This window comes from Orcinus orca, chromosome 2 (assembly GCF_937001465.1).
Source record: "Orcinus orca chromosome 2, mOrcOrc1.1, whole genome shotgun sequence".
Classification (NCBI taxonomy): domain Eukaryota; kingdom Metazoa; phylum Chordata; class Mammalia; order Artiodactyla; family Delphinidae; genus Orcinus; species Orcinus orca.
Window position 1 is genome coordinate 138,234,272 of NC_064560.1, and position 13,008 is coordinate 138,247,279.

A 13,008-nucleotide genomic window follows, 5' to 3' on the forward strand; every position below is an offset into this window, starting at 1 on the left:
GCCCCCTGCAGTGGAAGTATGGAGTCTTAACCACTGGACCACCAGGGAATTCCTGGAGTTCCTATTTCTTAAGAGATTTTTTTTTTCCTACTTAGACCCCTAGTAGAGATAGAGAAGCTGGTGTATTATGTTTGGACTTCAATGTGCTCATTTGTAGAGGTTCTTCTTTTACTGTGGAGTTCACTCCAGTTTCCCCCCTCATTTGGGCCCAAGGTTTGATAGGTCTCCAGTTCCCCTGGGGTATCAAAAGCCAAGCCCCTGTTTGCTGATACCCAGTCCATTTCTGTTTTTTGCCTCCTTCCTGGACAACATTAACATCACCTCTTATCCTTACCATTCTGATTTTCAGATCTGGCTTCATCTCTGGCAATTAGAGATTTATTTCACTTCCTTTCTTAAAAGTTCACCGCATATTAAGTATTTTTGTCATATTTTATCCAGCCTTTTTAGATATTCCTAGGAGGAAGGGTTTTTTGTTTGTTTTTTCATCTTACTGGAATCAGAAAATTCACATAAAATTATAAGTATTTTTAAATAGGATTCTACATGATAGTAATTATAATTACTGAATTAAAAAAAACAACTAAAATATAACTTGCTATTAAATTGTTATAAACTTTCTAAAATTATTAGTTATGAGGTTGCAGTGACATTTTCCAGACCTGTGACTTAATTTTTCTCAGGCTAAGTTAAGGCAGTCATGCTAGTGTTCTTTCTATTGAGGATTTATTTGGATCCCATGGTTTTAAGAAGGCACATGAAGAAATTTGGCCATTTGATGCACAGATGCATTTTTTTACTGTTGTTCCCATGTTTAGAACAGTGCTTCTAACCAAAATAACTGGTATTCCCCTGTTTTTCCATATCCACTGTGACTAAAGCCAGTTGTTTTGATATTCCGTTTCTTCTAATCTTTGGAAAATATTATCTGATGTTTCAGTACATTGGATATAATTGACATGTTAAGATCACTGCTTCTTTTATGAAATAAAGGTTTTTTTTTAACGTCTTTATTGGGGTATAATTGCTTTACAATGGTGTTTAGTTTCTGCTTTATAACAGTGTATCAGTCATACATAAACATATGTTCCCATATGTCTTCCCTCTTGCGTCTCCCTCCCTCCCACCCTGAAATACAGTTTTGAGTATATGTTATTGTAGTCCTCCTGGTTCCCCTTAGTTGCTATTCTAGAGTAGGAAATTAAACAAAATAAATGAGAGAGATCTGTTTTTAATTTCCTTGTGAAATTTGTATCAAAGTCTCAGAATAGAAGTAAACTGTCAAAAACATATAGATCGTCATCCCCAAAATTTGAAAAAATTTAAGCTCATCTAAGTGGAAAGCTAAAAAAGAAGTTAGTGTCTCTTTGCATATCATTTGTTGAGAAAAATCAGTTGCTTAACCTGTTTGTTTTCTCATCCATAGTGTAGAAGAAATAATAAATAGAAGAGTCAAGTTATACTGCCACGTATGTCGTGAGAGTTATTTGTCATTATGAAGGCAGCTTTTTGATGGCAGGAGCTGGAGTCACCTCCATTCTAGATCTCACGTATCTAGTGTATAAGGGCCATTCTTTTATTTCTCTTTCTTGCTATTCATCTTTGGATCTTTCTGCTACTCATTTGTGATTAGGTAACAACCACAAATCAACAAATATCAGTTCTACTTCATTGTTTCTAATAAGAGGTTGGATAAGACAGGGGTCTGCAACCCCTGGGCCGCAGACCCCTGTTAGGAACTAGGCCGCGCAGCAGGAGGTGAGCAGCGGGTGAGCAAGCGAAGCTTCATCTGCTGCTCCCCATCGCTCCCATTACCACCTGAACCATCCCTCCATTCCCCCACCCGCCATCCGTGGGAAAGTTGTCCTCCGTGAAACCAGTCCCTGGTGCCAGAAAGGCTGGGGACTGCTGGCCGATAAGATAAAGAATTTAAACTTTTGATTAGCTGTTTTAGAATTGTTTTTTCATTTATTTACTCTTTTCCATGTTGTAGCAATAAGCAAGTTTTTTTTTTAATTTAAGCTCAAACTATAATTACATAAAGACTTTATACTTATTCTTTGAGTTTCCAAATTGCCTAGTTGTTAATCCTCAAACATGCCAAGCTCTTTGGTGTTTCTTTTTTTTTTTTTAAATAAATTTGTTTATTTTTGGCTGTGTTGGGTCTTCGTTGCTGCGTGCGGGCTTTATCTAGTTGCGGCGAGTGGGGGCTACTCTTCGTTGGGTGCACGGGCTTCTCATTACGGTGGCTACTCTTGTTGTGGAGCACAGGCTCTAGGAGCACGGGCCTCAGTAGTTGTGGCACGCCGGCTCAGTAGTTGTGGCTCGTGGGTTCTAGAGCACAGGCTCAGTAGTTGTGGCGCACAAGCTTAATTGCTCCGCGGCATGTGGGATCTTCCCGGCTCAGGGCTTGAACCTGTGTCCCCTGCATTGGCAAGCAGATTCTTAACCACTGCGCCACCAGGGAAGCCCTCTTTGGTGTTTCTTAAGGGCCTTCATGGTTCTTTCCTCTGCCTAGAGGGCACTTCCCCCAGAGGGAGCATGGTTTACTCCCTCACTTCATTCAGGTCTTTGTTCAAAAGTCACCTCATTAGAAAGGCCTTCACCAAATCTAAAATAGAGAGGGACTAGCGAAGGTGATGCTAATACCTTGCCTGGCTTAATTGTTCTTCAAGGCACTTTTCTCTACATGAAATTAAGTATTTGTTACCTTGGTATTGCTTGTTTCCTTGGCTAATATAAATTCCTTGAGGGCAGGAAATGTTTTCACTTTTCTGTTCCTAGGAATAAGAACATTATTTTGCACATACATTTGGTACTTAATGAAAATCTGTTGACTCACTGACCAAGTGAATGTATTATGAATTTGTGGCCTAAGGGTGAGATCTAGCCCATATTAGTTTTTTTGTTTGAGCGTCTTTGTGTTTTACTCTTTTAAAAAGTTATTTCACATGTTTCAAAATGCCAGATTTTTAAATTTTCTTTCAAATATCAAATCTGCTAACACTGGGTCTTTATTTTTGCTAACCCTGCGTCTTTATTTTTGTGTGGCAACAATTATCTGGACCGAGCACTGGGCTGTTTCCTTTATAAGGGACCTCCATTCTCCAGTTTGGTCATAGCCGTCACCTCCTTCTGTCGAATCTTCGACAATGAGATCTGAGTATTTGCTAATTATCATTTTGCCTGCTCTTATGTTTTCTTAGACTTGGCCTGTTTTACCTGTTTATATCACCTGCCTGGTTCCTGTAGTCATCTGAGTTTACAATTTCTTTTGTACAGTTTTTATAATTCCTATGCAGTTAAACTTCTCAGATTTAAACTTAAAAGTATAAAATGAGTTAAGACAATTGAAGTTGTGACAATTATTGAAGGAGATATATGTTGAATTTATAAAACCTGTATGTTACAAAAATGAAGAACTCCCTTTAGACCAGTGAGCATGTGAAAAGATGCTCAGCATCATTAGCCATTAGGGAAATGTACATCAAAACTGCAGGGAGATACCTCTTCACACCCACAAGCATGACTATAATAAAAAAGACATACAATAACAAGTTTTGGTTGAGGATGTGGAGAAATTGGGACCTTCATACATTGCAGTTGGGAATGTAAAATGGTGCGGCTACTTTGGAAAACAGTCTGGCAATTCCTCAATGAGTTAAACAGAATTACCACATTTGGTAACTTGACAGTTTCATTCCTAGATATATATACCCAAGAGAATTGAAAACATACATCCATGCAGAACTTGTACACAAATGTTCATAGCACCATTTTTCATAATAGCCCCAAGGTGGAAATAACCCAAATGTTCATCCACTAATGAATAAGTAAATAAAATATGGTATTACCATACAGTGAAATATTACTTGGCAGTAAAAAAGAATGAAGTACTGATACATGCTGAACATGGTTAAACCTTGAAAATATTATGCTGAGGGAACTTCCCTGGTGGTGCAGTGGATAAGACTCCACGCTCCCAATGCAGGAGACCTGGGTTCGATCCCTGGTTAGGGAGCTAGATCCCACACGCATGCCACAACTAAGAGTTCTCATGCCACAACTAAGGAGCCTGCATGCTGCAACTAAGACCCAGTGCAACCAAATAAATACATAAATAAATATTTTTTTAAAAAGAAAGAAAATATGCTGAATGAAAGAAGTCAGTCATAGAATACCACATATTTGTATGATTTAGTTTATCTGAAATGTCCAGAATAGGTAAATCTATAGAAACAAAGTAGATTGATTAGTGGTTGCTGTGTGGTAGGTGGGGGAATGAGGATTGACTGCTAATGAGAATGGAGTTGTTTCTTTTTTTCTGTCAGTGCTGCATGGCTTGCAGGATCTTAGCTCCCCAACCAGGGATTAAACCTGGGCCCTCGGCAGTGAAAGTGCAGAGAGTACTAACCACTGGACCTCCAAGGAATTCCTGGAGTTTTTCTAGGAGGGACAGAATATTCTAAAATTAGATGGTGGTGATGTGGCACAATCTGTGAATTGTACATTTCAAACTAGTGAAGTGTGTGGTATATGAATTATGTCTCCATGAGATTATTTTTTTTTAATTAAAACTTCTTTTATTAGTAGCCAAGAAACAAATGATCAAAAGGTTGGTGGATTTTCATACCCCAGATCATAAGCCAGTCTGCAATCAAGTACAACTCTGGCAGTAGCCCTAGAAAGAAATGTTCTTTGCTTAAATTTACCATCCATTAAAACAGCTAAGCCTGCATATTTGTATTGCCGTATGCCATAGTTAGTGTGCTGTCTCAGTAGGTCAACTCTTTCTTTTTCACGCCTTCTCAGCGTGGTCTATTCAAGGGCTTTTGTGTGCAATGACATAAATTTGTTTAGTTCGGAAAGTGAGTATCTTGGGGACCCACTGGAAGTATTACAAAGTAGTAAAAGTATTACTCCCTGGCTAGTAACATATTTACTAAGCAGAGCTTTAGTAATGGGGAAAAAACAACAACCACCCAACCTCTTGGATTTTTCTGTTTGTCTATTAGAAGACATGGATTGGGAGGATAATCTTTGGATGAGATTATATTTTACACATCCTGTGATTGCACAGAGGTTCCTGAGACTCAGCTTTGGAACAAAACTTCTCCAGTATACCCTCTTCCATTCTGTGGTTTTAAGGGATTTCCAAGAGTGGTTAACATAGAATATCAGAACTGGAAGGGGATTTTATAAGCTATCTATTTAGTTTAACTCTTCATTTTTACAGATGTCCATTTTTCCAGTAATACTGAACTACCTTAGTTTGTCATTACTCCTGAAGTGAATATAATGAGTACCAAGAGCAGCACCAAGATGATAAATTGGAAGTATAATGGGAAATCTTTTTAATGTTAATTATTAGTGAAACCTGAATTTTAGAAATTTAATGCACTTGTTTTCCTTGGTTCGTTCAAACTGAAACAAGAGATGGTCATGTTGTATGTGAAGTGTTTTAATTTCCTTGATAGTTTTATTTCCATTTATAAAAAATAGTATTCCCATTCCAACTAATATTTAGTTAGTTTTGATATGAATTGGAACTTTCTAAACGTTGTATAGGAAATATATTTGAGCAGAGAAATTTTAAAACAAAGTGTTTTGCTGAGTAGAAGGGAAAGAGGATGGTCCCGCACAACTGTAGTCGGCAGGGATAGAAAAGCTAAAGAAGTCAAGTGACATATGAAAGCATGCATATGGACCAATGGTTATCTTAAAGGTGAAATATTTATTACTACTAGGATTTTCTTCCTTTTGTTTTTTAATCAGCTTTATTAAGGTATAATTTACATATAAAAAATTTGCCAGTGTACAGTTCAGTGAGTTTTGACAAATAGATGCAGTTGTGTCATAACCTCTATAATCAAGATATGGGACCAAGTATATCATCCCCCAAAAGTTCCCTTGTATTCATTGCAGTCAGTTCCCTCTCCCTCCTTCCTGGAACCATTAATCTGCTTTCCGTTGGTATAGTTTTGCCTTAAATTTCATATAAATGAAATCATACAGTATGTATTAGCCTTTTATGTCTGCCGTTTTTTTAATTTAGCATAATACTTTTGAAATCCATTCATGTGTTTGTGTGTATCAGTAGTTTCTTTTAATTGATGAATAGTATAACATTGTCTGGATATACCACATTTTTTTCCATTCATTCACCAGTTGATGGACACTTGAATTGTTTCCAGTTTGGGACAATTACAAATAAAGCCATTATTAACATTCACATACAAGTCTCTGTGGATGCATGTTTTCATTTCTCTTCTTTCAATACCTAAAGGTGGAATTATTGAGATATAGGATAAATGTATGCTTAACCTTATAAGAAACTGCCCAATTGTTTTCCATAGTGTGGTTGTATTTTGCATCCCATTAGCAATATTTAAAAGTTCCAATTGCTCCACATACTTATTATGGTCAGTCTTTTAAATTTAGTCATTCTGGTGGGTGGATAATGATTTCTCAGTGGTTTTAAATTTGCATTTCCCTAGTGACTAATAATGTTGAGTGTCTAATCATGTGCTTATTGGCCTAAAGAGGCCAATAACCCCTTACAAAGAGGGTTCTTCCTCTTTGTAATTTTGATACAATGATATTATCTAATCCGCAGTTGATACTCAGTCACAATTGTCAGTGGTCACAATAATGTCCTTTGTAAGTTTCTCCTTCCCCCAGATCCACTCCAGGATTACACATTGGGTTTAGTTGTCATGTTTCTTTGGTCTTTTTTCATCTGCAACAAAAATCCCAGTTATCTTTGTCTTTCTTGGACCTTGATTTTTTTTGAAAACTATAGACCTAGTGTTTTGCAGAATATCTCTCCGTTTGGGTTCACCTGATATTTCCTTATGATTAGATTCAGGCTATGCGTTTTTGGCAAGAATATCACAAAAATGCTGTTGTATCCTTGTCAGAGGCATCGTATCAGGAGGCATACTGTGTGAATATTGGTGATGACTGTGTTGCCCAAGAAATTTTTGCCTATCCTGATGTTATGCAGAATTCTCTTTTCTTCTAGGTTTGGCTCTTAGGTTTAGATTTCATAGTTTTTGCTTTTGGGTTTAGACTTACCTATAACAAAATAATTTTTGAGTGTGATATGAGATAGGGATGGGGGTTCGTTTTTTTCTCCAGCTTTTTCCCTTGTTAGTTTTCTTACTTTTCTGTTTCTCTGATTTGACTCTTTATTATTATTATTACTTTCTTGAAATTTATTTGCTCTTCTTTTTCTAGCTTAAAGTGAAAACTTGGATCAGTGATTTTAGACCTTTCTTCTTTTCATGTAATCATTTAAAGCTAAGTATTGCTCTAATGCAGGCATGAATTTTAATATTTAATATTTTACTGTCACTTAATTCAAAATATTTTCTAATTTCCCGTGTAATTTTCTTTTAACCCATGGGTTATTTAGAAGTATTATTCAGGAATACTTGGAACTTGTCTAGATATCTTACTGCTATTGGCTTTCTGTAGTCATTGCACCAATTTACATTCCCACCAACAGTGTACAAGGGTCCACTTTTGTGTGTGTGTGTGTATGTTAGAGTAATCAGCAAACATACTCTTTCAGATTTTAATATTTCTAAATGTATTGAGACTCATTTTATGGCCTAGAGCTGTGGTTTGTCTTGGTGTTCCATGTGTACTTAAAAGGAAGAAATATTCTGCCATTGTTGCATATATTATCCTTTAGGTATCAATCAAGTCAAAGTGGTTAATAGTAGTTTAGGTCTTCTCTATCCTTGCTGATTTTTATCTACTTGGTCTATCAATTACAGAGAGAAAAGTTGAAATTTCCATCTATGATTATAGACGTTTATGTTCCTCCTTTCACTTCGGTCAAGTTTTGCTTCATGTATTTCGAAGCTCTGTTCTTATTTATGAATATGATTTCCCCATATATTGATTTTGTTGTCATTACAAAGTGTACCTTTTTATTTTTTGTAATACTCGTTTTCTTAAAATCTATTTTGTCTAAAATTAGTGTTGCCACTCCGACTTTCTTAAGCATACTGATGCATGATATGTATTTTCTTCCTACTTTTCACTTTCAGCTTATCCATATCTTTATATTTAAAGTACATCTCTTATAAACAGCATTTTTGATAGGGTTGAATTCAAATATTTTAAACAAATGGGACTACATCAAATTGAAAAGCTTTTGCACAGCAAAGGAAACTGATGACAATGAAAATGCCACCTACTGAATGGGAGAAGATATTTGCAAACAATATATCAGATAAGGGGTTAATATCCAAAATATACAAAGAACTCATACACCTTAACATTAAAAAAACAAACAACCCAATTAAAAAGTGGGCAGAGGACCTGAATAGATGTTTTGCCAAAGAAGACATACAGATGGCCAACAGGCATATGAAAAGATGCTCAACGTCACTGTCACCAGGGAATTGAAAACAAAAACCACAATGAGATATCACCTCGCACCTGCTGGAATGATTATTATCGAAAAGATAACAAATAACAAGAGCTAGTGAGTATGTGGAGAAAAGTGAACCCTTCTACACTGTTTGTGGGAATGTGAATTGGTGCAGCCACTATGGAAAACAGTATGGAAGTTCCTCAAAAACTAAAACTAGAACTACCATATGATCCAGCATTTCAACTCCTGGGTATTTATCCAAAGAAAACGAAAACACTAATTTGAAATGATATATGCACACCAGTGTTCACTGCAGCATTATTTACAATTGGCAAGACATGGAAGCAACCTAAGTGCCCATCAACAGATGAATAGATAAAGAAGATGTGGCATGCATGCGTATATATATGTATATATCACAACAGAATATTAGTCATAAAAAAGAATGAAATTTTTTCATTTGCAACAACATGGATGTACCTGAAGGGTATAATGCTAAGTGACATAGACAGAAACACAAATACTTGATGATTTCGCTTTTATATGGAATCTAACAAACAAAACAAATGAACAAACATAACAAAATAGAAACAGAGTCATAGATACAGAGAACAAACAGGTGGTTGCTAGAGGGGATGAGTGCCGGGCCGAGAGGAATAGATTAAGGGAGATTAAGAAGTACAGACATCCCGGTTACCAAATAAATGAGTCACGGGTGTTAACAGTACAGTGTGGGGAATGTAGTCAATAATATTGTAACATCTTTCTATGGTAACAGATAGTAACTAGACTTATCGTGGTGATAATTTTGAAACATATAGAAATAGCAAATCGCTATGTTGTGCATGAGGAACTAACATACAGTTGTAGTTCAACTGTACTTCAAAAACAAACAAGCAAACAAATTCACAGAAAAAGAGATCAGATTTGTGGTTATCAGAGACGGGGGTGGGGGAGGGCAAATTGGATGAAGTTAGTCGAAAGGCACAAACTTCTAGTTATTTAGATAAATAAGTACTAGAGATATGATGTATAACCTGATAAATATAATTAACCCTGCTGTGTGTCAAATATAAGAGTTGTTAAGAGTGTAAACCCTAAGTGTTCTTGTCACGAGAAAATTTTTTTTTTCTTTTTAAAAAATTTTGTGTATATTAAGGTGATGAATGTTCATTAAAGTTATTGTGGTAATCATTTCATAATGTATGTAAGTCAAATCATTATGCTGTACACCTTAAACTTATACAGGGCTGTATGTCAATTATATTGCAATAAAATTGGAAGAAAAAACAAAGTATGTGTCTTATAAACAGCATTTTTGATAGGGTTGAATTTAAATATTTTATTTTGCTATTGTTTTATATTTATCCAAAAAATTTTTTTTTGGTTCCTCTGTTCCTACTTTCATGTTCTTTTGGGTTAATCAAATTTTTAAAAATATTTCATTGAATTCTTCTGTTGGCTTTTTATCTATGCCTTTTCTGTATTATTTTTAAATATGTGAGTTGGGATTATAATATGAATCTTTAACCTAGTCCACTTAGAGTTTAGATTACACCATTTCACATAAAATGTAGGAACCTTGTAGCAGTAGAATTCCATTTACCAAACACTTCCTGGTTTTTATGCTATTGTTGTCATATATATCACACCTGCATGTTTGATTTATCTTTGATTTATCCTGCTTTGTATTTTGTTTGTATTTATCCTGCTTCGAGTCTGCTCTGCTTCTTAGATAAGTTATATTTTTCATCAAATTTTGGCCATTATTCAGATTCCCTTTTCTATTTTCTCTTTTCCTCTCCATCCTCTCCTTTTAGACTCGAATGACACATATGTTGGTCTGTTTGGTATTGTCCCACAGGTTACTAAGGCTTTATCTTTTTCTTTCGATCTTTTTTCCTTCAGTTGCATAATTTCTGTTGCTCCGTCATTTGTGTTCACTGACTCTTACTTTTCCCATCCCTAATCTGTAATGTCCACCCTGTGAATATTTTATTCCACATGTGTGCCTTTTGGCTCTAGAATGTTCATTTTTATAGTTTCCATTTTCTGTTTTTTTCCTTTCTTTCCATTCATTATAACTATATTTTCCTTTAAATTCTTAAATCTATTTATAGTAGCTACTTTAAATTTCTTGCCTGCTAACTCCAGCATCTGGACCTGGATTGATTTCTGTTGACTTTCTTCTCTCTTGACTGTGGGTCACATTTTCTTATTTCCTCTCATGTTTATTATTTTTTAAGTTGTATGTTGGACATTGTGAGGGGCATCTTGCAAAGGCTCTGGATTCCATTATCTTCCTCTGGAGGTTATTGATTTTCTGCTTTACCAGACTGTTAAACTTGGTTAGACTTAGAGACTCCAGACTCTGCCACTCTTGCAGTGGATAATAATTGAAATCTTTGTTCGAGTCTTTTAAGTCTTTCATCTGTTGTTTTTTTTTGCTGGGCTCCTTGGAGTCTCCTCCACGCATGTACAGATCAAGAGTTAGCCAAGGATTTGGGCAGATTTATACACAGATTTTTGCAGTTCCCTCTTTTCTAGCATTCTTTCTGTAACTTCCCAGCCTCTCTGGCAGCCTCAAACTCTTCTGATTTCTCAAACCAGTCAGTCTGTGGCTTTCTGCTTGATTTCCAGCTGCCCCTGCCAACCATGCTGACTAGAGAGTGCCCTCTGGCAAAAAGCCACATACAGGCAAATTTCTCCTGCTGCAGTTCACTTATTATCTGGTTATCTGTAAATAGATAACAAACCACCCTAAATGTAGTGGCATTAAACAGAAACAGTCGCCTATTATTATTATGATGATTATATCATCTCATGGTTCTAGGGTTTGACTAAACTGAGTTGTGTGATTTTTGCTTGGTCCTTCTACTGTTGTAATCAAATGAAGGCTAAGGTCATCTTGAAATCTCCCTTACTCTCTAGATCTGATGGTTGGTGTTGGCTTTTAGCTCGGACTCAGTTCGACTGTCAGGTAGAACACCTGTACATGACCCATGACCTCTGCCTGGGTTTTTAATGATGGTTGGGTTCAAAGAGCAGACATCCTAAGAGGGAGAGCCAGATGGAAGCTGTATTTCCTTTTAATACCCAGCCTTGGAAGTCACAGAGTGTCACTTCTGCCACACTCATTCATTGAGGCAGTCACAAAGAAAAGCCTCTATTCAAGAGAAGGGAGTTAGACTCTACCTTTTGAGGGGGGAGGAGTGTCAAAGAATTTTCAGACATGTTTTAAAACCATCAAACCTTCTTTCATATGTTTTGTGCCCTCCAATTTCTGCTTGCTTTTGGTCATTCTCTAGCACCTTCAAATAGTTATTTTTTATATAGAAAATATTATATTATCTGGTAATCCATTACAGACTACTCCATCATTACCAGGAGTGGAACTCCCTCTCCTCCTTTTCTTCCATCCATAGCACTCATCACATTTGACATTTAATATATTAACTTGTTTATTTTGTGTCTCCTTCCATTAAAATACAAGCTCCATTAAGTTGGGCTTTTGTCTCTTTGGTAACTGCTGGGCATATAGGTGGTCAACAAATTTTTTTTCCCCAGAAGTTAAATATAGCAAGCACATTGCTGTTTATTCCTTCATCTTTTCTAATATTGAAAAGCCTTGTTATATCCAATTTTTACTTATGAGCCTAGCAAAAAATACGTTACATGTCTCATTGTCACCACTGCAATAAAATTACAGTGATGGAAGCAAAACCTGTGTCTCAATGTAGCCACATTAACAATTTATGGTCACCATGAACAACAGTGCCCATTTTCAATAGAATGAGGCTTTCAACAAATGTTTGTTGAATGAATGAATGAATTTTCAACTCTTCAAAATAGCCATAAGTAACCAAATCCTCTTGATGACAAGAGAGGAGTACAAGTTATAGAGTCTTGTTTTTTCAACATGGTTGCACTGATAGACTGGCATATCTGAGATTCGCTTCTCCTTGGCTTATAGAACAGGGCATAGAGATTTTGACATTTTATTCTCATCTGACTACCATGTGTGTCAGTGTAGCAGACTAGATAACTGGTTACAGATCAAATGAAATACCATGTGAAGTACTTTGTGAAGTATAAAACACTATGAGATTATAAGATGTATCAGATAATTACATGCAGTTGTATCTATTAGGCTGGTCTTTTCAGATTTCATTTTGAAAGCATCTGTGTGTGTGTGTGTATTTTTAAGGGATGAATATTTTGACTTACCAGAACAATAATGAAAGTCATAGCAGTGTGTTTATAATAAAGACCTTACTAGGTTCTTATTAATATTTTATCTGACTTTTCTTTTTTAGGAACTTAAGAGATTTCAGGACTTTGTAAAATACCATCCTCCTTTTGATATTGTCATTGATGGGCTCAATGTTGCCAAAATGTTTCCTAAAGCTCGTGAATCTCAAGTTGTAAGTACAAGTTTTATTTTGTTATTCCAAATCTCTAGAAATAGTTATTGTACCCATTTGTGATCTTCCTTGGGTCTCTTAGTTTCCCATTTTACCTTCCTCTAAAAATAAGTACCCAAAAGTGACCAACCAGTCATCTAAGATTCAGTGTTTTCATCTCTGGCAAGTAAGTGGCTCTTACAGGAAGGGCAAGAG

General features: G+C 36.0%; 1 protein-coding gene and 1 non-coding gene across 9 annotated transcripts in view; one reads left to right on the plus strand and one right to left on the minus strand.

Moving 5' to 3' along the window:
• The window catches only part of PRORP (protein only RNase P catalytic subunit), a 132,291-nt gene that overhangs the window by 41,960 nt on the left and 77,323 nt on the right, over nucleotides 1-13,008 (plus strand). For 7 of the 8 annotated variants that reach the window (XR_007475524.1, XM_049705933.1, XM_049705938.1 and 4 more), the window contains one exon: nucleotides 12,706-12,813. The exons of the other annotated variant lie outside the window; for it this stretch is intronic. Coding sequence is in view for 6 of the 7 variants with exons in the window: in XM_049705933.1 (XP_049561890.1) it covers nucleotides 12,706-12,813 (108 nt within the window). In the remaining variant the exon portion in view is untranslated. The remainder of the gene's footprint in view (nucleotides 1-12,705; nucleotides 12,814-13,008) is intronic. 8 annotated transcript variants of the gene reach the window in all.
• On the minus strand, nucleotides 12,056-12,189 carry LOC117201410 (small nucleolar RNA SNORA1). The gene has a single exon (XR_004483429.1). It is a non-coding gene; the product is annotated as a small nucleolar RNA SNORA1 (small nucleolar RNA).